This window comes from Vitis vinifera, chromosome 7 (genome assembly GCF_030704535.1).
Source record: "Vitis vinifera cultivar Pinot Noir 40024 chromosome 7, ASM3070453v1".
Lineage (NCBI taxonomy): Eukaryota > Viridiplantae > Streptophyta > Magnoliopsida > Vitales > Vitaceae > Vitis > Vitis vinifera.
Window position 1 is genome coordinate 30,607,000 of NC_081811.1, and position 24,975 is coordinate 30,631,974.

The following is a 24,975-nucleotide window of genomic DNA, read 5'->3' on the forward strand; positions in this document are numbered from 1 at the left end:
TCTTGAACACCTCGGCGCCTTAATTCCTGCTCGGCCCACCCTTGCAGGTTATCCATGAAGTTGAATAGCAACTCCTCCTCAGTCATGTTAGGAATCTCAAGCATGAGCGAAGAGAATTCCTTGACATAGTCACGTATCGAACCTATGTGCTTGAGACGCCTCATGTTTTTCCTAGCCAGGTAAGCCACGTCCTCGGGGTAGAACTGCCTCTTAATCTCCCTCTTGAAGTCCTCCCACGTCTCTATGGTGCAAATGCCTTTCTCCATATCGGCAAACCTTCGACGCCACCATAGAGTAGCTGTGTCGGTAAGGTAGAGGGTCGCAGTTCTTACCTTAGTCGCCTCATCCGTCAATGCGATAGCTTCGAAGTATCGCTCCATATGCCATAAGAAGTTATCCAACTCCTTAGCATCCCGCTTGCCACTAAACCTGTGTGGCTTCGGCACCTCCACCCTAGATGCCTCCTGTGTGGCCATGACCCGTGCCGACACAGCAGCCTTGTAGATGGCCAACTCCTGCCTAACTTCCTGGTCTCGGGACTCCATTCGAGTGGCCAAGGCCTCTATCCTTGACTCCATGCTAGCAAGCATGCTCAAGACCTTTCTTTGGAAGGACACAAACTCCTCGTGCGACACTGGTTGAACCTGTGAGACTAGCACCCTCTCACGAAGGTCTTGGATCTGCTCCCTTAGATCCTCTAAGCCCTTCTCCATGCCTTGCTCGATCAAGTCCAACCCCTCCCGAGTGTCCGCCATGGCTAGCTCCACCTTGGCTAACCTTGCCTCCATGTTGGCAACGGCATCACGAGATTTATCCTTCCTGCCCCTGCCCCGTGCAGTAGTCTCGGTCTCCCTCCCACGGGTTTGCTCACTAGTCTCCTCCACGTTGGAACCCGACATGCTTCCTTTGTTATGCCCACCTCGTAACCGCGCTCTGATACCACTTGTCACGGACTTAGTCGTTCACTAAGCTCGTGCGGCACTTAGACAAGCCAAGACGCTTGATCTTGCTAAGTCAGCCTTGCTCCCCAATGCTTAGCTTGCTCGGCTAAGACACTTGCGACTCAAAAGCTTAAGAAGCTTGGTAGGCAACTCTTGAAAGAATGGAAGCTCTATTAACTCAAGAAGCCTTTACAAGTGCTTGGATGCTCACTTGCTTGATGCCTTGGCCAAATGAGGCCCTCACCTATTTATAGGCACCAATGGAACTCTCTAGAACCTTGGAGGGTTCCTTACAATTTATGAATATTCTAGAATGTCCTACACTATTCTAGAATATTCAAGAGACTTCTAGAATGTCCTACACTATTCTAGAATATTCAAGAGACTTCTAGATTTCTCTAGAAAGCTTTGGACCCTTCTCATGCCTTCTTCCATAGTGTAGAGTTGTGTGGACTTCTCTAGGCATTTCTAGAACCTTCCACACTCTTCCCACTAGTGGCTAAGTGTGGATGTCTCCAAGGGTCTCTAGAAGCTTCTCTCCTCCTATATAAGCCCATGGGGAGGGTCATTTGAAGCATCTTGTGACATTAGGCTCATATAAATCCATACAACAGGATAACATAGAAAATAGACTAAAAGTTGACGACGGTGACATTATAATATCTAATTCAATATTTAAGATTTTGCCATAAATTAATACGCTTGATTAGTAGATTGATAGTGAGAAAGGAAATGTTTATTGCTTTATTTTTTAAAAGTGAAAAAACCATGCATTGGATGTACGAATGAAGAAAAAGTGACGTATTCCTCTCTCCTTTCCAAATTCACTTAGACGGGAATGATAAATGAAAATGATTTTTTTTTTTTTTTTCATTTCCATTTCTTCTTAAATTAGAATTGATCTGATGATTTCAATTTGTTTGGATGCATATTGAAATAAAGGGTTAGAAGGACATTTCAATGTTAAGTGCCAACAAAAATAAAAATAATAAATAAATAAATTAACAATAATATCAAAAACTTTGAGAGTTTTCTTTTTTTTTTTCAAAATATTGTGGTTTAAAAATAAAATTATTTTTAAAAATTAATACTATAGGATCTAAGGTCAAGTAGTCTTGTCTATTTGGCCCTAAGGTATCAAACGGATACAAAACCAATCAAATATTGAATATGTCGTCCGATAAACATTAATTGTAATAGGCAGTAAGTGTCTTGATTGACACAATTGTAATGAGAGTAAAATGTCAGTTTTAAAAGTGCATCAAGACATGACAACTATTCTTAGCCAGTAATCATTGGCATTAAAGACAGTAATGCATAATTAGACACAATCAAATGTATCATTAAGACACTTGAAAAAAAGGTTATAATTGAACAATAATATTAGTCATTCTTTTCCATATAAAAGGTATACTGCTGCTTTAAAATATATATATCTTACACAAAGTTTTCACTATTTGACTTAAGTTTCGGAGTGATATACTTGAAAAATCTATCAAAGCATTCCTTCATGCAAGTTGAGTCGTCATCCAAACTTTAGAGGTTAGTTGGACCATCCTTGTTGGTCGTGCACCAACAAATACTATTGTTTGCTTTTTGTTCTTAAGTAACAATTATAAAAACGCAAAGTAATAAGTTTGATAAATTTTAAAAACTGTATTGACAAATTAATTTTAAATTATTATTATTTATTTTTAACAAAATAAAGCAATTATGCTTTTATAAAATGTTACTGATCATTTTATAAAATATTGTATTTATATTAAAAAATATTTAATTGGTTCTTTTTTTACATTTTATTCATTTTAACTCTAATAATTAAAGTGAAAATTTTTATTAGTATAATTTTTTTCATATCCTTTGTTTATACATAATGTGTTCATACAAATTCCTAAAATGATAATTTAAAATTTAAAATTTAAAAATATATTTATTTACATATTAATTTTTTCATTAATATTGATTTTTTTATTAATTTAATAATTTTAACCACTCAATATAGAATAAATTAAATATTTTGAAATATAGACAAAATATTATAATAAATATTTTATATATGAATGAAAAGATAACATATGGTGGGTGAAATAGAAGATTTAGTTTTTAAATAAAATAATATAAATTTAATATGACAATAATACAAAGACTTTGAAAATAAGGTTAATAAAATTAAACTATTATTTAATTTTAATAAGAGCTTATGACGTCACGGAAATCAGCCCGTTTATAGCCCAATAGCTTAAAATTCGGCCGGCCCAGGCTCAGCCCATTATCGCCAGACTTATGCTAAACCAACTGTACAGGGTTTTTGCTTGCAGGCTTGCAGCGCATAAGGAGCAGCTCTCTCCATCTACACAGAAGCATTCTATATTTTTCTCCAACGCTGCGCTTCAATCGGTCCCTGACTTCAATTAAGGTACTGCTCCCTGTCTCTATGGCCAATTCAATTAAGCCATCTGGTTAGACACAATCGTTTCGATGCTGATAAAATGCTTATAGGTTAGATACAATCCTTTGGATGCCGAGAAAATGGGGGAAAAACATCGAATCGTAAATTTTTCACCATCTAGTTGATGTGATTTTATATTTTATTTATTGAAATCTTGGGAGCAAAGAAAGTGAGAGAGATAACGTAGGAATAAAATTGTGGTTTTCCGTTATCGATCTTTATTGTCTTGTTAACCAGGATTCACTTTTAGTGCTTTATAACTTGGAAATGTTGTTGCTGCAAGTTTTGAAATCTAGGGTTTCTCTTTGAACAGACATGGAACTATTGCAAGTTTGGATTACAGCTAAGACCGAAACTTTTGTTAGATTGATGATCTTTGCCTAAAAAAATAGATTCAGTTTAGATGCAGTGAAAATGTAAGAAAATAATTAATTTTTGAATTGTAAGGTTTTCATCACCAGGGATTAAGAAATATAGAAAAATGCCACTTTGCTTAAAACACTCACTGACTTTTTGGCTTAGTTGATATGGGTTTCTTTTATTTATTTGGAAGGAAAAGATAAGAGAAGACATAAGAATGAAAATGGATTTTTTTTTTCTTTTTTTGCTTTATTTTCTTGGAAACCAAACATAGGGTTTCTCTTTGAATGCTTTTAATTCATCAATGTTATTGCTGGAAATTTTGAATTATAGGATTTCATGTTTGGACTACAGCTCAAGCTAGAATTTTGGGAACATTATTGGGTACAATTGTGTATATAAAAATATTTTATTGAATTGATTTGATGTTCAATAATTTTACCATGTAAACATAAATGGTACCTGATGTAAATGTTAGCCTTGAAAAAAAAAAAAAAAACTCTTATTATGATTTTTTAGGTGAATTGTAAATAATATAAAGGTGAAATTATTGTGAATTTTAAGACTAAAATTATTATGATTGTTATAGTTAAATAATAACTACGTGTACTCTGGAATATGAGGGGAAATAGGTAATATAATAAGGGTACTTTGGGAAGAGAAAAGTTTGCAAACCTTTCGTGCTTTTATATATAGTATAGATATACGTTTTTGGAATTGCAGAGACATTTTGTGAAGGTCTTCAATATTCTGAAACTGAGAGTTTTTTTTGGAAGCAACTTTGAGGAAAAAAATAATCTTCAGAATACTCTTCACTAAGTTGACTCTAAAATTTTCTGGAAGAAGTGATCTCTGCAGAATGTTATAGAAATAGCATTTTGATGTTTGCTTGACTTCTATACTTCAGTTTTAATTCTGTAGAAGTCAATTCTGTTTTGAGAAAATATGTTGAATTTGTGTCTGAAACTTGTGACATAGATATTAATCTGAAAAATAATGCAGTTAGTTGTTGCTAGAGCAAAGTGAAAATACCTTTTTCTTTGTCTTATGGCATGGTGAGTTCTCCTCTATATAAACAAGTAAAGCTCTATTTTACCTGCTAAACTAGTGGCTGTGCTATTATAATCAATGAACAGCAAGGCTTAAAATAATCTCTGGTTCAGCATATCAGAAAACTGACTGAAATACACTAATTCTAGGAGTAAAGTTGAAAAGAACATTTAAAGAAGCATCAACAGGATCAATGTGTTCACATATAAGTTACAAATTCAGATATGGATGAGTCTGGAACTCAAAGACTATTGAGGGAGCAGTAGCCAAAACTGTACAAAAACCAATGTGAATCTGCATGATGCCAATACCATTAATGAAAATAAGTGAGTAAATGTAAGGAATTGCAGTGGTAATGGGTGATTGATAAAACCTTACAATGTAAACCGGGAAAAACCAACCAAAAAGGAGAGGCAAGTACTTCCAGTAATAAGTGTAATCAGGAAATTTTTTCTTCATTTTCTTGGTAATCAAACATAGGGTTGGTTTCCACTCTTAGTGCTTTATAGATTGGATTATGCTATTGCTGGAAGTTTTTGATTCTAGGGTTTCTATCTGAGTAGCCGTGGAACTATTGCCAAGTTGGATTACAGCTCAGACTGATTTTTGTTAGATTAACTGCCTTTGCTATTTGGAAGCACAAGATAAGAAATAAGTTGCTTTATTTTATTGCTCTATATTCTTGGAAACCAAATAGAGGGCTAGGGTTTTGCTTTGAGCTTTTAACCTGTTTATGCTTTTGTTGAAAATTTTGAATTTTAGGATTTCATTCTCGACTACAACTCAAGCTATAATTTTTTTTAAAAGTAATGATCTAGGAACATTAGCTTGTACAAGGATACATTAAAAGATTTGGCTTGAATAAAAACATTCACTAGTTTTACCATGGAAACATTAATGGTACCTTCCATGCTATGAACAAATTCCAATGTAAATGTAATCCTTTGGAAGAAAAAGGAAGAGCAACCAAATAAATAAATAAGTAAATAACAAAGACTAAAATTCTTATCCTGAAAAAAGAAAAAGAAGGAACTTTAAAGTGCAAAATAAATAAAGCCCATGAGGGCATGACTCAGTTGTAGGGGTGAGTATCAGGATGTGTGGAAGAGGCGCACGTCTCAGTTTGATTCCTGCCACTGGGAATCTTGGATTACCTTATGCTAGTTGTGGCAGGTGCAGTCAATCACCCCGGGGTTTGGTAACCATGGGTGGGCCCAAAGGACCTTGCCATGGTGAGGTTCCTTGGTTATTAAAAAAAAAAGTGCATAATTTTATTAGTTACAACTGATAAATAATAAAAAAGTGAATTTATTATGATCTTTAAGGTGAATTTATTAATGATTATTATGGATAAATAATAAAGATGTGAAATATAAGGGCAAATAAATTATATAATAGAGGTACTTTGAGATGAAAAAAGTCTACAAACTCTTTGCACTTTTATATATAGCATAAATATTAATAATTTTTGGTTTTTTTCCCGTAAGTGAATATTATGTTTGTTTTCATTACTCAATTTTATCGTTCATTGGTTCTTTCATGTTTTAGAATCTGAAGATAGTATCAGGGTTTTGTTTGTTTTGATCTTCAGGGAAAGAAAGGGGCCGATATGGTCGAGTGACATTTCATGTCACTGTGGTTGTTGTTTTCCTTTTCTGGAAATTTTTGTTTTCTTCACTTATTCAGTTCGTCATAGTTTAGACTTGCTTAGTGAGAAGTTCAAAGTAACTACAGGTGAATTCATTCATTTATGCGCATTTATATGGCTATAAGTAGGTTTATCTTCTCTCATACCTACACTGTGGCCAAGCTATAATTAAGCATTGTATCTAGGAACTATTTGATTGGCTGTAGTTTGTTTAATTTGGTAGAGCTTCCTTTTCTTAAATTACAAAGTCAATTCTTTTTCTACCTATCAGTTGTGGTCTAGTCAGTTGACCACTAAGGGAATGGGGATTTGCTGTCTGATAGATTCAAAAGTTAAACCAAGATCTGAAAGTCAGCTTGGCAGGGTCAGCTTTAACCTTATAATTTGAAGGGTTAGCATTGAATTTCATTTTCAATTTTCTTTCTTTTTTATCTGTTGTAGGACCAGGAGAAGAGTAGATAGTGTAATGGGAGCAAAGAGGAAGAAGACCGAAGAAGTTGGGGGAGATGATGAAGTAGGTGGAGGAAAGAAGCAAATACTCCCATCTATGATAAAGAACAAGGAAAAGAGAAGTGCTGTTCATGCAAAACTCAAGCATCAAAAGAAGATTGAGAAGCGTAAAAAAGCAAAGGCTCGTGAAGCTGCTGAGAAGAGAGCTCTTGAGCTTGGTGAGGAGGTCCTTTCTATAAAACCCTAACCTTTTGATTTGATAATTGATGAATTAAAAACTTGACTATCATAATAATGATTAAATTCTATTAAGGGCTTAAAAAGAAACTTGAATAGTAATAATAATGGTACTAACACAAAGAACCTGAAGGTAGTCAATTTTCAAGATTGAGTTTTTGGATTGAATTGTTGTATCTTCCTTCCTTCTGCAGCCTCCTGCTAAGAAGATTCCCCACACTATTGAGAACACCAGAGAGTTTGATGAGACTGTTTGCAAGCCTGATGATGAAGAGGTTTGCCATTCAATCTCCCCCTGGATTTATTTCTTATTAAAACTGATTGTGTTTTTATTTATTATTTTCTTGTGGGTTATATGGGATGAAAGCTATAATCTGAGGACATCAATGCTGGACTATTTAATACCTAACAATTTTACTTAGATGAATTTGTTTGCACTTTAGTAGTATAACAAATGATGTGTGGTATGTGATATATCAAAAAGAAAGAAATTCTCTCACAGTTTTTCATCTGCTTCCTAAACAATTTCTCTATGTGGGTTAAGGTGTATATCGGTGGGGGATATACACATTTGATTGATTTCATAGAGTGGTTGGGCATTAGGTGAGGGAGGGAGTATTTTTTTGTACCGTCTTTTCTACTTTTTTCTTGTTTTACTTGTATACGATTTGTATACTCTTGTGCTCTTTTTGTGCTTTTTTTAATACAATTTTTACTTATAAAAGAAAAAAAAAATCTTTCATCAATAGAACAAACAAAGATAGAGGTGCCATATGGGATTCAACCCTTGTATATACAAGGTATTCAAAGATTTAAAAAAAAAGACACAAAAAGGAGGCCAAATGGAAAAATGTACCACAATGGGCTATATAATTCATCAAGAAAGGACAATATTGGATTCTCATGCAGATTAGATTCTTCAGACTCATGGAAATCCATTGTGATGGAGATTCTTGTGGAAGTCTATGAGGCTGGATTGACAAACTATGATAAATAAATTATTTTTGTCCAGAAAGCATAAAGTTGTTAAAAAATTGAAATAGACTCATGGAATAACTTATTTTCTGTCAAAATTGCTTAGTGAGGGAGGTGTATGGAATTGACTGTGGATCACCTTGGGAAGTTGGGAAAAGTTAGCACTCAGGTTTTGTGCATCAGGAGGATGAAAAAGAGTAGTTTGAGTATCCTTATGAGCCTGTGTTGATCACTCAAATGAGATGCATTAGAATATTGTTAACTAGTATCCTTTTATTATTGCTGTCTAGATGCATTCCGTGTGGGGTGGGTGGGTTTGCAAATGCTGATTAGTTTCAAATCCAAAGTGGGGTGCATAGTTGCCTGATGCTGGCAGACTGAAAGGAGTTTCACTTTTACATCTGCCTAACTACAGTGACAAAGGAATCTTGATCTTACAGCTGTTGATTAATGGCAGTTTTTATGATTGTTGAACACAGGCTTGTGTAGAATTCAGATTCAAAAAGAGCCTTTGGGTCTCATGAGGTCTTATATTGAGGGTAAAACCCAAACTCCTGAAAGGAAATCATCATCTGTCTAAGAGGATTGATGTTAATGAGAGTCCAGCTATTTCTAGTAATATTGCAGAAGGTGTAGTTAAGAGAAAATTTGATGACTACAAACTACTAATATCTGGAACATGAACCTAACCACAATGGATATGATTGCCATGATCTTAAGTTATTGTCAAATGCAGAGTCCCATAAATTTGATGATAGCTCTCCTTGATGCTTGTTACTTCAGTGAAATCTAAAGCAAAGAGATTTCAAAACTTGGAAGACAACTGTAAACTAGTACATGGCTCTACTCAATTGATTGAAATCTTGGTAGATGATATCAGCTTGTTTCATGATTCTACCTTTGTGTCTGGAGGATTACAATATTAATAAGTTGTTTATTGATAACTGGAACTAAAGTGTAGTTGAAGGTGTGATCTTAAAAATCAACAAATTATCAATATATCACACAAGTTATCATTCTGAACATAAAAATTTTGAGATCCTTATCTATCCCACAGTGTATCACATGGTAAATTAGTATTATTCTGTAACTATGGATGATGCTTTGGTACTTGTATGTTAGCTTTAAAACAAAGAGGGTGTCTTTAGTAAATGGATGCTTTATGTGTAAAAGGGAGGAGGAATACATTGACCACATGCTTCTTCATTGTGTTACAACTAGTGTCCTATGACAGTTGGTTTTTTCCTTATTTGGGTTACAGTGGGTGATGCGATCTTCAGTTAGGCTGATGTTACTAAGCTGGAATGGGGCTCAAGTAGGAAAAAGGCAAAGAAAGCTTGGTTAGCTTCCCCATTGTGTCTTTTCTGGACCATTTGGTGTGAAAGAAATCAGAGGGCTTTTGAAGATGTGAAATTCTTGGATCAATTGCTAAAATCCTCTTTTTTGCTTTCCTTCTTGGATTATGTTAGGCTTTATATAGAAGGAAGGTCTATGTCTTTGATTGATTTTATTGATTGGTTATGAGCTAAGTAATTGTTGGGCAGGTGGTATTTTCCTCTCTTTGCCCCCTTTCTTTGTCCTTTTCACTGGGTTCTCTTTGTATGTTCCTGGTGTACTTTGGCGAGCCTAAGTGTTTCCGTTTTGTATCACCCTTTTATGTTTATTGTTGCTTATATAAAAAACTTGTATGTTACCTTTGATTGTTTCTAAAAAAGCAACCAAAAACCAAAATATTAACATACATATATTTAAACCTCTCATAACATGCCAAACAATATCCTCTTCCTTTGTTTTTTATAGTAACATCTCTATTTTTTGGATAAGAAACAGATTACTAGAGTGGCATTTGTCTTTTTGTCTATAAAATTTGTAAAGAATTGATGTGAAAGTGCCATTTAGATTTCAGGTTTCAAATAAAAGTTAATTTTTTGCTTTTTATATTCAAACAAAATATTTGAAAGTAAGACTTAAAAACAACAAACTATGCTAAAAGCCTAAAACATCTAAAGTCTTAATTGGCTTTAGACAAAAAACAACAAAAAATGGTCTTCATCTCATGAAAAATGAAAAATCAGTATAAAATGATGTTATCCTTCAGAAAGGCATGTATCTACCTAAAAGGAAAGGATAAAGAAGGAAAAATATAGGAGAACCAAGGTGGTGAAAAATTTCCAAAAAAGATATCAAGTAAGAGGTGTCTCGTTTGGCCAAGCTATCTGCTAATCAATGAATAATAGATGAAGTGCCTTAAAGCTTTAGCCAAGTCTATAGTTTTATGAACTGTCCTATCAAACTTCCATAAACTACTCTTCCCTCGAGAGACATCTCTTCCCTTTCAATAATGTCTTTTGTGGCTTCTAAAGTTACATTTAGAATTCCATGTTTTTACTACAGTGGTTGAGGATGTGGGAAGTCTTCTCCTTTCTAGACAATAGATTCTTATTCCTTCTTAGTACATCTCTTTATTTACTAACTAAAAAATTTCCATGTTTTGATACTAATTGCAACCTTTTTTCACAAGTGCTATTGATGGTTATACCATCAATATTTCCATGTCTTTTTAGTGTTTGACATCTTTGAGTGCTGATGTTTTATCCCTTGGTTGAAGGTATCAGTGGGATGTATGAGATATTTTGACTGTGATTAACATAAGGTTTTGAGTTGGACTCATGAGACACATGAAAAACGATACAAGGTAACCCTTAAAATGATTCAGGGATTCTTCTTTATGATTTTTGGAAATTACTATTTTTCTCAACCCCCTAGATGGTGTTACTTGTGTCGATGTTGTATGATCCTAGGATGGTGGTGTACACTGAAGGAAGGTGAACTAGTGGTCTACTCTTTTGGATTTGTGGGAAATAGTAGTTAAAGTTGTGGCAAAAGGAAAAAAGAAATTACAAAGTGGGAAAAGGAAGAGAATATGAAAAAGAGATGACAGGAAAATTTTAGAATTTCACTAAGGCTTTCTAGGACTCTCACCTGTAAGAGAAACAATGTATTCTCACTTAAAAAAAGGAAGAAGAAGAAGAAGAAGAAAGTTTAGTATCATTCATCATCCTCACTGATGCCAAATGAATTATGGTACAAGATTAATGAGCTGTTTAAGGCTTTAATATCTATCAACTTCAACATCTAATAGTGTAATTAACAGAGCTATTGAAAGCAAATTCAGTTTGTGGTAAGATGTTGCCCTAACTTTACAAGTGATCCCTCACAACGCACAGCAAGAGATTAACAATGCAGAAGTCCATGTAATCAAATTATGCCGTTGAAGAACAAGTCAGGCACATTAGAAGCACCTTCCATGATATAAAATGAATCATTATGGAAAATTGGTCAACCACAACAAGCATGGAAGCAAAACCCTGTTTTTGGCAGTCCAAGTACCAAATCCATGCTCAAGCCTTCCCAAGATTTGGTTGGAAAAGGTAGTGGTGTATATAACCCTCTATTCTGAACATCTTTTTTCAAACTAGGCTAAAAGAATTGATCCTCTATTAAAGCAATACTTTTATCTTGTCCAAATGTCCTCCACTAACTCCTCCATGGAGTTCCCGTATGACAGGAACCCGTAGGGAAGTCATTGGCAACCATAGATGCCTTTTACAGATAAGTACCCATCCAAAATCTGGAAATCAGTTTGTGGTACCCCTCTGTATTTGTATTTAATATTTCTTTACTCAATGCATAAATTTCATGGTTCATTATGATATTTGCTTCTTTGATCTTTAGCTGTGAAAAAACAGATACTGCTCTGATAAAAAAAAAAAAGAAAAGATACTGCTGCCATGATCGATGTCCCATTGTCTATGTTCATTTGCAGCTCTTTGCTGGAAATGATGCAGATGAATTTAGTTCAATTCTGAATCGGAAATCTGATCCAAAGATATTGATCACCACCTGCCGTTTTAATTCTACTGTATGTCTTCTTTCCTTCTTATTGTATTGTCAAATCACTTTTGATTTTTTGCATGAATGAAGGGTCACTTTTTCAATCTTTTTCCCCATTTCAGGGAATTTTTGTAAATTTCCAGTGTTTTTAGATCATTATTGTTTATATTTTGCATGACATGCAGAGAGGACCTGCTTTTATATCCGAACTGCTATCGGTGATCCCAAATGCTCATTACTATAAGAGAGGAACCTATGACCTGAAAAAGGTGCTGGTTATTCCTCCCTCTCTCTCTCTCTTTGCTTTTTTCCCTGCATCTTTTTGTAAAGATGGTTGTGAAAGAGTTATTGCCTGACAACAATGTTTTATTTAAGATATCATTTTATTTTTTCTGCAGATTGTAGAATATGCCAAAAAAAAGGACTTCACTTCTCTTATAGTAGTTCATACCAACCGCAGGGAACCAGGTTGACTATACTTTTGTCTGATTTGCGCTCTTTGCCTCTTTGTCTTTTTCATTTTTTATGTGCCTCTAAACTTTTAATTGAAATGTATTCTTTTTTAATCAAACACATCCTCTTTTTCAATATTGTCTGCATAAGATTTCTAATTATCAGTTGATGTGTGTGTTCGTGTGTCTTGTTTTTTTTTTGAATTTTATCAGAAATAGACAATTCATTAATATGAATTTTTCTGGTGGTTATTTTATAGATGCTCTTCTAATCATTGGCTTACCAGATGGACCTACTGCCCATTTCAAGCTCTCAAAACTTGTTTTACGCAAGGATGTCAAGGTTTGTTGTTTTTTATGTCAAAAGTTGCATGCTTATTTATTTTCAAACAACCCTAAAATAATTTTTCAATCCAAAGGACCCTCCCCCCCAACCAACCACACCCAACACAGGCACACTTAAAAGGAAGACAATTTTATACATAAAAAAAACCATAATAGTTTTGCACAAGTGGAATTTTCTGGATGATTCTGTCACTCAAGTTTGAGCATACATACTTCATAGCATGCTCACCCTAGTGATCAGAAAGAATTTTACTATGTATTGAACTATATTTGCAAACTTTGCAGAATCATGGAAACCCAACGAGTCACATACCTGAGCTAGTGCTGAATAACTTCACAACACGTTTGGGTCATCGTATTGGGAGGTTGGTTCTAATATCTTCTTTTATATATGATCAAGGAAGTAGTTCATAGTTTGTACTCTATTTACAATCATCAAAACTATCTAATGGTTTTTTTTATTCTTTTATATGTATCACCTAGGATGATACAATCACTTTTTCCCCAAGCTCCAAACTTCGGTGGGCGTAGAGTTGTGACCTTCCACAATCAGCGTGATTTTATATTCTTCCGCCATCATCGGTCTGTCGTGACTCTTTTGTATAGTGTGCTGTACTTTGAGACAAAACTTGTTTTAAGGTTTTGTGTTACTGATAAACATTTTTGCCTCTGTCTGAAGGTATATTTTTGAAAGCAAAGAAAGTAAACAAGGTGATTCAAAAGGTAACAAAGACAAGGATGCCAAGGGTGAAAAAAGCTCTCGAGGAAAAGTGGTTGCCCGTCTTCAGGTTCATGTCATTCAAGTTATTTGATTTATTAGGATATTGTTATCTGATTTTGATAATATCCAGAATCTGCCAGCATTTAAAAACTCACTTTGGCTGGCCGAGATTATGATAATTATTTGGGCAGGTTAAAAGACTAACTCACATCAAACCGGCCTATCAATATATCCAACCTTCATTAAATTCAATTTAAGGTTGTGTTAGGAATATCCCAACCCATGCCAAGCCCACAGGAAACTTGGTTTCCAATGGGTATCCACAAGTTAATAAAAAACCTAGAATGAAATCTCCTAATGAATAAAACAATTATTTGGAAGCCATAAAATATAAACTATTAAAAGCCAAATATTTTTTGAAGTGACAAATTTTATCATTTATTATTAAATTCAACTTTCAACATTAAAAATTACTTTAACAATTAAATAAAAATATTTGAACTCATTAGTATAATATAATGAAAATATGAGAAAGGGTCAAAAGTTTTTTCTTCTCATTTTTATATCTTTATATTTAAATAAAATACTAAATAATATAATTCAAAATCAATAAACTAATGATAATGTACAGGTTCAAGTTTTGATGGACTGCCCACAACTTCAACTCCTGTCAACCCTAATATTTTTGCCTTACTATTTTTCTAATCCAGGTTCAGCACTAGCCCGTAAAACCAATTATTATAGACCTGCCTAAGTTACAGACCAATTATTCGTCCGGTAAGCCTATTTGGTTAAAATGTTGGGTTTGTAAGTTATCCTTCTATTCCAATATGCAGGAGTGTGGCCCTCGGTTCACGCTGAAGCTAATTAGTTTACAGCATGGAACATTTGATACCAAAGGTGGAGAATACGAGTGGGTTCACAAGGTAAGTTCATTTCTCATCCCAATATCAATCTATCTGCTCTATGGGTTTGATTCCTTATACTTAAATCGGTTGTTATTTGCTTTAACTTCTTCTCCATTGCCCTGAATTTTAGCCGGAGATGGACACAAGCCGCAGGAGATTTTTCTTGTGACCTGTTTTCAGTTTTATTCGTTGTCATGAAAGATCAGAGTTTTTGGTGCATTGGAAACTTCTACTTGACTTCCGGGGTTTCTGAAATTTTGATATATGCTGCATCATGTACCATCTGTTAGGCTGATTTTGAATTCAACACAAAAGGCCAAACTGAAATCACAGATTAGGGTTTTGGTTTCCTGTTTGAGATTCAAGACAACCTCTTCTCATTATCTGCAGTATGGATGATCATTTGTATTAGTTGCTCAAACTGTAATGGAACATTGTTCAGACCTGGAGAACTTAAATGAGTAGAGCTATTTTTTGGTTAGTGTCAAGAGCCGAAGTTGTTGGTGGTGGTAATTGTAAAGGCCGATTTGGTTGTAGTTCCTGTGGCCTTTCTTGATTTATGTTAGAAATGCTTTTATGGAGAATCTGTTAGAATTTTGATATAAATAAAATATTACCATGGTCTCGTTATGGTGTTAAAGAATAGCTTTCAGTACCATACTAGAAGATACTATCAATTAAGTAGGGGTGCAATTTGATAGGGTTAGGCGGACCCGACCCAAATTCAATCTGATGTTTAGATGAGTTTGGACAAATATTTTCAATACTCGGATTAAGTTTTTTTTTTTCCCAATTCAATTTAGATTGGATCAAGGTTAGGGTTTGAAGAATTCGATCATAATCTAAACCCAATTTAATGTTTTTACTTACTGCATAAAATTGTTTTTGATTTTAAGTCACCACATTAAGTTATTTTATCAAATATGCTTAATATCTTAAATTAAGTTTCTAAATCATTTTAATACTTACTAAAATAAACTATAAATGATTTGAAAGAGAGAATTTATTAACTTATTATTAAATATAATAATGTAAATATTTCCTTATTTTTTTCTTATCACATTATTACTTAATATATTGAAGTAATATATTTCAAATTTAATGTTTCAAAAAATATTTAATTGAGTTTTAATAATCTTAATTTAAGTAATAATTATAGAATAAGTTTTAATTTAATAAATTCAATGTATTCATATTAAATCATTTTACTTATTTTGTTTTATCAAACCACAATTTGCTATCTAGATAAATCTAAATTTATTTATTTTTATTAATTTTATACAATGAATTTCTATTATTAGGACAAGATTTTTCATATTGATTACACTCCTTGATAATGATACAATCATGAAATATTCTAAAGCGTTGATTTTGTATCACTTAATTTGAATTTGAATTTTGATTTATAGGATTAAATTTGAAGGATGAATAAAAGTATAAATAAATGAAAGTTATATAGGAATAAAGAGAATCAAGATATGGAAAAAAAATAAATGAGACATAAATACAAAGAAGAAATTGAACTATCATAAGAAAATAAAAATTAAAAAATTATCACATGACTACTTATTAGTTGTCACTTAGAAATGTCAATGGATGCGTTTGGGAAGATGACTTTCATCCTTAATTCACACTAACAAATGGGTATAAGAAATTTTTATATCGAATCTTATTCCATTTAATTTTTTGAACTATTCTTCTATTTTTTAAAATATTAAAATAAAAATAATTTATAAAAATATTTTTTTATAAATTTTGTATATTTTATTTTAGGATTAATTTTTGAGCTAAATATATCTTATCATCATTCATTTGAAATTTAATCAAATACCTATTCTACCCTTCTTATTTGTTATTTTCACAACCTTCATATTAAAATTTCAACTCATGATAGATAATTGTATGTAGCCCAAACCCGAGGAAAGATGAGTGAAATTTACTATTATTTTTATGGAAAAGAAATTTGTTTCTTTATTTTATAAATGTTCAAAACAAAGGGAAAAATTAAGAAAATAATTTAATTCAATATATCAATGGAAACTTGTGCTATTAAGAAAAAAATGTTAATATTATTACTAAAATTAGGGAACTTGTGGACAAGTTTTACCAATGACAACTTGTCTTAAAGTCTGTCTTCAAGATATAATTTTAATATATCATTTTAAAGTTGTATATTCAAAAAACCACGAATTTATGAATGTAAAATATTTTTTTTTTCGTTTTTATTATTTTTTCTGGTTTAAAAAAATTAGCTTTTTAAACTTATTTTATACACATCAAGTATAAATAGTAATACGAATGTTGCAATTAGTTTGTTCATAGAGGTTTATTTTAAGAGAATATCATGTATTATTGAAAAAAAGAAGAAGAAAAAAACAATTAAAAATAAATAAACTTATTGTGGGTGTAAAGTTTCATAAATTTAAAAATATTTTTGAAAATGCCATTTTTAAAAAAGAAAAAAAAGAACAAGAACCTCTTATTATATTATTATTATACCTAAAAGGTGAGCCTAAAACTTCAATCATTGATCCCTCTAAAAGTATAAAAAATAGACCTCTCTCTCTCTCTCTCTCTCCACACATCCAGACGCCAAAAATGGCAAACCAACTCCATTCTCCTCCATCTTTCTTTATACCCTTACGCACAATTTTCTCCTCCTCTTTCTCTTTCTTCTTCTCTCGATCCCTTCCCCCAATTGCATGTTGGGTTATGTCATGGCAATCCCAGCTGCTCTTGCTATTCTCCCTCTCGGCCTTCTCTTCATTCTTTCTGGCCTTGTTGTCAATCTCATTCAGGTATTTCTTTCATTCACATTTATATATACATTACCTCTTTTTCCTTTTCCTTTTCCTTTTGTGTATTTTGGGTTGTTTAGATTCATGGGTTTGGTTTATTTTCTATGGTTCATAGTTTTTCTCATCCTTGTTGATGTCATGATAAAGATAAATGAAATAATACTACATTGTATGAAGAATCTCTTCAACTTGGTTATTCCAATAGGCATAAGCAATAATTAATTATATATATAGGGGGGTTGATCACAATTTTTTAGTATTTCTTCATAGAATGGTTGTATAATTTACCCTGAGCTTTGTTTGGATTGACTTTTGAAAATTTTCTTATGAGAATTAAAATGTAACATACCAATATTATTATTCTTTTTTTCTATACGAAGTTTAATAATTTGAAAATATATAAGTTTTTAATTAAATTTGATATTCATTTAGATGTTTTAGTATGAATTTTATTTTCTTCAATGATATTATAATAGTATCGCTCTTATATCCGTCGATAAATCACCTAAATGATGATTCTTAAAATTAGTCTATGAGGTATCATATTGAATGTCATAAAATGTTTAGTCTATCCTCGTAGGATATGAATTTGTTTTCAGATGAATTGGTCAAAACCCAGTACCAAGAAGATTGATGTTCCATTCATGAAATGGTTGATTGCAACAATGTCTTCGGGTTTCTAACTACGTCTGTAATGACCTGCTTCCAACCGTGTAGATATTGTTCATTTTAGATCCAAAGCTCACGGCTTTAAAACGCGTTTACAAGGTTAAGAAAAGTCCATACTTATATAGTACTAAGAACTTTCCCCCCTATCCGATGTGGAATGTCACAAACACCCCCCTCCCTCCCCCCCCCCCCTCCCCCCTAATGCAGACACAACGTCCTTATTGTGTCCCAGGGGATTACGAGGCCAAACAGACGAAGACCCCTACGGGGCAAAATAAACCCCCACACTGAGGTCGGAGATCAACTCTGATACCATTTGTAATGACCCGCTCCCAACTGTGTAGATATTGTCCACTTTGGACCCAAAGAGATTATCATGGTTTTAAAATGTGTTTACCAGGTTATGAGGAGTCCATACTTATATAGCGTCATGAACTTTTTCCCCCCTATCTAATGTGGGATGTCACAACGTCAATCATTTACATAGTCAACCACAATCGATAGTAATGACTTGCATGAACCTTGTTAGTCTCTCATAGGTCCTTTATGTTTTTTCTTCAATTATTTATGTCAATCTTTTTGAATCTTCTTTAATTTCTTTCTTTAAAAAAATAATAATAATTGTTCTTTCAGGTAGCTTTCTACATCCTCGTTCGCCCAATGTCAAAAAATTTGTACAGAAGAATCAACAAAGTAGTTGTAGAGCTGTTGTGGTTGGAGCTTATATGGCTTATTGATTGGTGGGCTGGTGTCAAGGTATGCAAACTTCTTTTAATTGCTTATTTTATTTTTGGTTTAGCTTATAGGAAATGTCCTATCACTCATGGTAGAAAGCATAATCTAATTTGTTGAACATTTATTCTAAGACACAAGTATAATCCAATTTTTGTTTATTATGCATGTAGTGTTAAGAATTTCTTCCACCAACTAATATGGATATTACAATTGCTCCTCTCGTGCGATTACAACATTGTCCTCGTATCCCATAGGATTATAGGACAAGATAGGTTGACACATTTTCTAAGGTTAGATGAAATCTCGTACTAAAGTCTTAAATTTGCTTTGATACTATTTGTAGTAATTGACTATTTTCCATTAAAATATTTTCCATTTTTGATCCAATGATTCCTTGTAATTTTAAAAGGCGTCTACCCAATTAAGAGAAGTCCACCCACATGAGATATCTCACAAAAAGATTTAAAATAATATCTCTCAAAAATCGATGATGGAGGTCCCCTTTTTAGCCTAAAACAATACCTTATGAATCTCTCAATTGACGTTTCATCTATCCACCATACTTGGTAACCCATCATCTATTTTGTTCATAAAATTAAAGGAATTTATGAATAAGCATTTTAAATCCCAATGATGAAATTCATTTGGTGTTTTAACGTGGTTCTAATGGGTTATTTATCAAATATTGTGTATTTTTAGGGATTAGTCTCATCTCTTCATAAAACTAAAAAAGTTTGCCCCATTTCTTGATCTTTTTATTTTTTATTTTTTATTAAAGCTTAATAATCTTCTAAATTCTGAGTTAAGTTATTTGGCTATAAGCATTCATTCAAGATCTCGACATCTATCTTCCTTAACCGTTATCCATCCAATCTCTTGCGATCACTCGAGGCACATTGTAAATTATAATAGAGTTCTACATTATTTTTCAACGGGATCAAGTTGACCTCAATTTACCTTGCTCTTATTAAGTTGGTTTGCTTATTTAATAGTCCTATGTCTGGCTTTTGAAAATTTTAAGGGAGAATAGAAGTAATTTTTTTTAAAAAAATTAGGTGAATGAATTGTTTTTATATATATTTTAAAATTCATTTAACTTATTTTCCCTCTTCCATATAAAGATTAAAGGTTTATTTAGTTCTTACAAAATGTAAGGGGAAATGTGAGTGGGAAAATAGAGAAGAAAAATAGAAAAAAATAAAAAATAAAAAATAAATTTAAATTTAGTAAATTATTTTTATATGTTATTTCAAAGCCATTCATTTCAATTAAAAACGTGTTTCTAACTATAATTATATTTGTTTTTTTTTCTTCATATTTCTGTAATATTAAGAAAACTATTTTTCTTAACAACTGTTTTTTTTTTTCGGAATATTAAGAAAAAGTAATAAAAATATAAAGTAAAAAAAAAATATATATATATAAAGAAAGAAAGAAAGAAAGAAAGAAAAAGGAAGGAAGATGGTGAGGATGATTCGTTTTGTGATGAGTTGAAAATTCTGTCGCATTGTTTTGTTTTGGTATTAAGCTCTGAATCTTTTCAGGTGGAGGTGTTTGCTGCAGATTCAGAGACTTTTGAGTTAATGGGTAAGGCATCAACATTTCCATCATTGACTTACAATTATAAAGACCATATAAATATGCTATTTATATTCCCAAAAAACAAAAATAAAAATAAAATAAATAAATAAAAATCTTCCAGGTAAAGAACATTCGCTTGTCATTTGCAATCACAGAAGTGACATTGACTGGCTTGTTGGGTGGGTCTTGGCTCAGGTACTTTTCTTCCCATTTTTCATTTTCTAATTTATAATTTTTAGTACAAATATTTCTCCATCTCATCGCATATTTTTGTCTAATAGCGCTCGAATTGCCTTGGTAGCACACTCGCAGTCATGAAGAAATCCTTAAAATTCCTTCCCGTAAGTTTTCTTACCCGACCGTCAAGCTTTTTCATCCTCTTATTCACGAGCATAATTTACATTAAGGATCAAAATCCCAACAATTTAAGTTTTTAAAAAAGTTGGTAATAAGTGTTTAATAAATTAAGATAATTTAATAATTACTTTAAGTCATAAATAACTTTAAATAATAAATAAAAATAAATAACTTTATTATTAAGTTCATATTTTTATTTTACCTTTTTATTTTCATTTGTTATAATTATCTTTACGTTCTTATTTGTTACTACATGAGTTTTACTATTATTCGATCCCCTTTGTCATAATTATAATTTATAAGGATAAATATATTAATATGATGATTTAAAATAAATTTTAAATTAATTTTATTAAATATCCTTAATACTTAAAGTAAAAATTGAGTAATAAGTTTTAATTTAAAAACTTAAAAATAAGTTTTTAGTAAAACTTAATACTTATTATTTAATCACTTAAGTTTACTTGAAGTTAAATTATTTTTAAATTGACTTATTACTTATTTTTTACTTTAAATATTAAGAATATTAGATAAAATTAAATTAAAATTTATCATAAATAATCAAATTAACATATTGACCCTCATTAATATTTATACTTTTAATGATTTTAAATAATAAATTTATCTGTCAGACATTCATATTTAAAGATATGTAAGATAATTACAAAAATATTTACTATAAAAAATGGGTCGTGATTCATGAATGTAAAATTACAGTTGAGAAAGATATATGTTTACTAAACATCGATAAAATGATGTAAATAAGATTTGAGATTAAGAATAAGTTAATTATTTTTATTTAACACTTAAAAGTATTTTTGACATTAAGTTATAAAATTAAATTATTTTATCAAATATTTTTAATTTATTTAATGACTTAAATTAAGTCATTAAGTTATCAAATTGATTTACCCAAGACCCTTTTAATATAGTATCAAAGATTTAATTAACTGAAAGTCTTGAGTTCATTTAGAACGCGTTTGACAGTAATTTTAGAAAATGTTTCTAGTATTTTTAATATTAATTTTTATTTTTTATTTTTTAAGTATTAAAAAAATTAAAAATACTTTTCTGAATCACGGTCAAACACACTCTTATATGTCTATTCATCTATAACCACAAAATTATGATTTACGAGGTATGGGGCTCTATGCAGATCATAGGTTGGTCGATGTGGTTTTCGGATTATGTATTTGTGGAAAGGAGTTGGGCGAAAGATGAAAGAACATTGAAGGTACTCTAAGCTGCATTTGATTTGTGAATACTTTGTGGGCTATCCTTGTACTTTACCCTATATTTTTATGCCGCAGTGGGGTCTTGAGAGACTAGAGGATTTTCCTCGGCCGTTTTGGTTGGCACTTTTTGTAGAGGGAACCCGCTTTACGCACACCAAACTCTCAGCAGCTCGACAGTATGCTATTTCATCTGACCTCCCTATCCCTTCGAATGTTTTGATTCCTCGTACCAAGGTTAAATTCTCACTCTGAATTTCCTAGAATTCGATTTGGAAGTGATTTTTGGAGGATTGCAAGCACTTAACATTTGACGAATTATTAAAAATCAAAATGATTTTTAAAAAGAGAAAATTGTTTCTATATTTCATTGCCAAACATGTTGGGTGTAGGGTTTTGTTGCAGCAGTGACTCATATACGCTCATTTGTTCCGGCGGTTTATGATATAACCGTGGCCGTTCCTAGAGATCAGCCTTCCCCTACAATGTTGAGAATTCTTAGTGGCCAATCTTCTGTGGTAAGCCTTCAAAAAAGAAGACAACAATTTAATATTTGTCTATGTACTTTTTTGAATTCCCTGCTTGCTTCTTCTGTTTCTTAGGTTTTTGAATTCTCTTCTAGGTAAATTTGTACATCAAGCGACACACAATTCAAGAATTGCCAGTAACAGATGCAGGCATCGCACAGTGGTGTAAAGATACATTTGTAGCCAAGGTATAAATGATGATGTCAAAAAATTATTTTGTGCCTAGGTACGAGCATTCAAGTTTTGTACCCTAGAGTACTCATACCCCCAAGTACACTTGGTCTATCATTTAATAACTTAAGCTTCTCAAGTTTGAATATCTAATGGTTTAAGATTTTAAGTTAAATTAGGGCTTGTTTGGGAGGGATTTTCATAAAAACTTTGTCTGTAGAGCTTTAACGATAACATTTCTAACAAAAACACATTTAGATAATCTCGGTTAATGTTGAGATATAAATCAACAAAATGTTTTTAAATCGATGCATAGTGAAAAAAAAAAAAAAAACAACTCTCTAAGAATCATTTTAAGTAGTTGTCTATATTTTTAAAAGTGATTTTTGAAACTCACCGAGGACCTAATTTTTTAAAAAGGGAAAAAATATTTTTAAATACTAGGAAGTGCTTTTATGTCTTGTGAAATCACCGCCAACATGTATTTTTAGTATTTTTGCACTCTTCTTGAAGATTCCTACCGACATTTAGAGCACAAGAAAACTAGTTATTCTTTTAACATTTTTTTTTCATTTTCCAACCTTTTGGATTGATTCGTAGTTTAGACTTTGTTTTCTCGATTTGCCTTGTAACTTTTTGTTCATGTCTCAGGATGCTTTATTGGAACAATTTTTTACCACGAACACATTTGGGATTCAAGAATATCACAACATTGGTAGACCAAAAAAATCCTTATTTGTAAGATAATCTTGAGCAATTTAGAAAATAAGTAGTATCATTCTTCTTTTTCTTGCTTTTGTCTTTTACCATTTATAATTTCATTTTCACTTTCCCTTCTAATAGGTGGTTATTACTTGGTCCTGTCTCCTTCTACTTGGCCTTGTTAAATTCTTCCAATGGTCATTGCTCCTATCTTCTTGGGAGGGCATCACATCTCTATTAGCTTTCTTAGTGTTCATCACAGTCATAATGCACATTTTGATTATATTTTCTCAATCAGAGCGATCAGATCATGTCATGGTTCGATCGTCAGATCGATTGAAGGAGAACCTTCTTCCGAAATGACCATTTGAAGACATTACTTTATGTATATTGTTGTTTGGCTACCTAGAAAATGTAGCATATGTAACATACTTCATATGTGATTACTTCTTTAGTTTCCAATAGAGGATAGTGTAACTCATTTGCACTCATCCCAAAAACGTAGAGTTTCTCCTCTAAAAATGACTTCTTCGGTTGAAGAACGCATTAGATATTTACCTAAACTAGTATGTCCTTGAGTGGATTCCACATTAGCCCCAAGATGCTGGTCTCTAACTAGAAAAGTAAATGTTTGAACTTGAAACTTTTCTGGTTCAGTTGGCCTGTAAAATTCACTAAAATAAGCATATCATTAATATTTTGCTATAAAGCCAATTTTATCTAATTTAATTGCAAATGGTTAAAAAATTATTGTAAAATTATTGTTGGTAAAAAATATAGACAAGTGTTTTTATGTTTTATTTGTTTTTTCATTGAATTTATAATATTTATTTTAAAAAATAATTAATTTTTATTAAAAATTATAATAATAGGCGCGCTCAATTTTAAGTAGTGATGTAGTATTATTTTGAAGCTAACATTTCTATGCTATAATTTACTGTGACTAAATATGTTGTTTCAAAAGTTTAAAATAAATATAAACATTTATATACATTTATTTGTATCACATAACATAATAAATGAAACTAAATAATTTATTATGACATATCTTCTTTAAATTAATCGTAAATGCAATGCGAGTACTATTTAATAAAAATATAAATTTTAGTACATTCATATTTTACCCTTATAATTATTTAGTAACGTTAAAGATAGTTTTCATATTTAGTACATTCATATATATATATAAAAGTGTCTTAAATTCTATTTTTGAGTAAACTTATTGATAGTTTTCCGATGAAAGACATTTTTGTGAGTTTCTTATTATTATAAAAGAAATATCCTATTACAAGATCTTCTTTTCTTTTAGGAAAATACATATTTGACAATTATATACTTAGTTTCTTATGACTATGTTTGGTTCTTGAAAAATTTAAAGGAAAATGTAAAGGAAATAGAATAAAAAGAAAAAGTAAAATGAAAAAAAAAGTGAAGAAAAATAAAAAATAGATTAAAAGTCAATAAATTATTTTTATTTGCTACTTCAAACTCATTTTACTTATTTTAACTCATCGATATAAAGGTTAAATAATATATAAATACATAAGTTTTTAACTAGTTTTAATTATATTTGATTTTTTTATATATATTTTTCATAAGACAACCAAACAAGAAAAAATCATTTTCCTTTACATTTTTCTTTTCTTTTCTTAGTATTTCCTTAGAATCAAACATAACCTATATGAATCTTCATTTACAATTAAGAAAAAATATAGGAAAATATTTTGACCAAAATAATGAGTCTCTTTTTGGATATAAGTTAGGACTTTGGGA

At 31.6% G+C, this 24,975-nt stretch overlaps 2 protein-coding genes across 5 annotated transcripts; both read left to right on the forward strand.

Annotated features, from left to right (window-relative positions):
• Positions 1 to 1,799: 1,799 nt before the first annotated feature.
• LOC100266185 (uncharacterized) lies at positions 1,800 to 14,911 on the forward strand. Of its 3 annotated transcripts, none has more exons than XM_002268505.5 (12): positions 1,800 to 3,357; positions 6,890 to 7,124; positions 7,330 to 7,410; positions 11,937 to 12,032; positions 12,190 to 12,273; positions 12,403 to 12,472; positions 12,717 to 12,799; positions 13,087 to 13,166; positions 13,285 to 13,383; positions 13,481 to 13,589; positions 14,359 to 14,448; positions 14,561 to 14,911. In XM_002268505.5, the coding sequence occupies exons 2-12, from the start codon at positions 6,915 to 6,917 to the stop codon at positions 14,597 to 14,599; spliced, it is 1,041 nt and encodes a 346-aa protein (XP_002268541.2). In that variant the 5' UTR covers positions 1,800 to 3,357; positions 6,890 to 6,914; the 3' UTR covers positions 14,600 to 14,911. The 3 variants fall into 3 exon arrangements, with proteins under 3 accessions (XP_002268541.2, XP_010652999.1, XP_059594757.1); XM_010654697.3 differs by having other exon boundaries at positions 3,241 to 3,357; positions 6,890 to 7,116; XM_059738774.1 differs by lacking the exons at positions 1,800 to 3,357; positions 6,890 to 7,124; positions 7,330 to 7,410 and adding an exon at positions 9,372 to 11,541 and having other exon boundaries at positions 11,679 to 12,032.
• A 2,082-nt stretch (positions 14,912 to 16,993) lies between these two features.
• Positions 16,994 to 23,747, forward strand: LOC100243862 (1-acyl-sn-glycerol-3-phosphate acyltransferase PLS1). Of its 2 annotated transcripts, XM_002268415.4 has the most exons (11): positions 16,994 to 17,228; positions 18,531 to 18,653; positions 20,177 to 20,219; positions 20,335 to 20,408; positions 20,495 to 20,554; positions 21,727 to 21,804; positions 21,881 to 22,039; positions 22,195 to 22,320; positions 22,425 to 22,517; positions 23,152 to 23,238; positions 23,344 to 23,747. In XM_002268415.4, exons 1-11 carry the CDS (start codon positions 17,133 to 17,135, stop codon positions 23,563 to 23,565), a joined length of 1,161 nt encoding a protein of 386 aa, XP_002268451.2. In that variant the 5' UTR covers positions 16,994 to 17,132; the 3' UTR covers positions 23,566 to 23,747. The 2 variants fall into 2 exon arrangements, with proteins under 2 accessions (XP_002268451.2, XP_019076490.1); XM_019220945.2 differs by lacking the exon at positions 23,152 to 23,238.
• The last annotated feature ends 1,228 nt before the right edge of the window (positions 23,748 to 24,975 follow it).

Bases quoted from the DNA above. Each gene is read 5' to 3' on its own strand.
- LOC100266185 (XM_002268505.5), top strand. From the start codon at position 6,915: ATGGGAGCAAAGAGGAAGAAGACCGAAGAAGTTGGGGGAGATGATGAA. The intron at 7,411-11,936 runs GTTTGCCATTCA...GTTCATTTGCAG, and splicing joins GCAAGCCTGATGATGAAGAG to CTCTTTGCTGGAAATGATGC. The intron at 12,473-12,716 runs GTTGACTATACT...GTTATTTTATAG, and splicing joins TACCAACCGCAGGGAACCAG to ATGCTCTTCTAATCATTGGC.
- LOC100243862 (XM_002268415.4), top strand. From the start codon at position 17,133: ATGTTGGGTTATGTCATGGCAATCCCAGCTGCTCTTGCTATTCTCCCT. The intron at 18,654-20,176 runs GTATGCAAACTT...GAATCTTTTCAG, and splicing joins ATTGGTGGGCTGGTGTCAAG to GTGGAGGTGTTTGCTGCAGA. The intron at 22,321-22,424 runs GTAAGCCTTCAA...ATTCTCTTCTAG, and splicing joins TTAGTGGCCAATCTTCTGTG to GTAAATTTGTACATCAAGCG.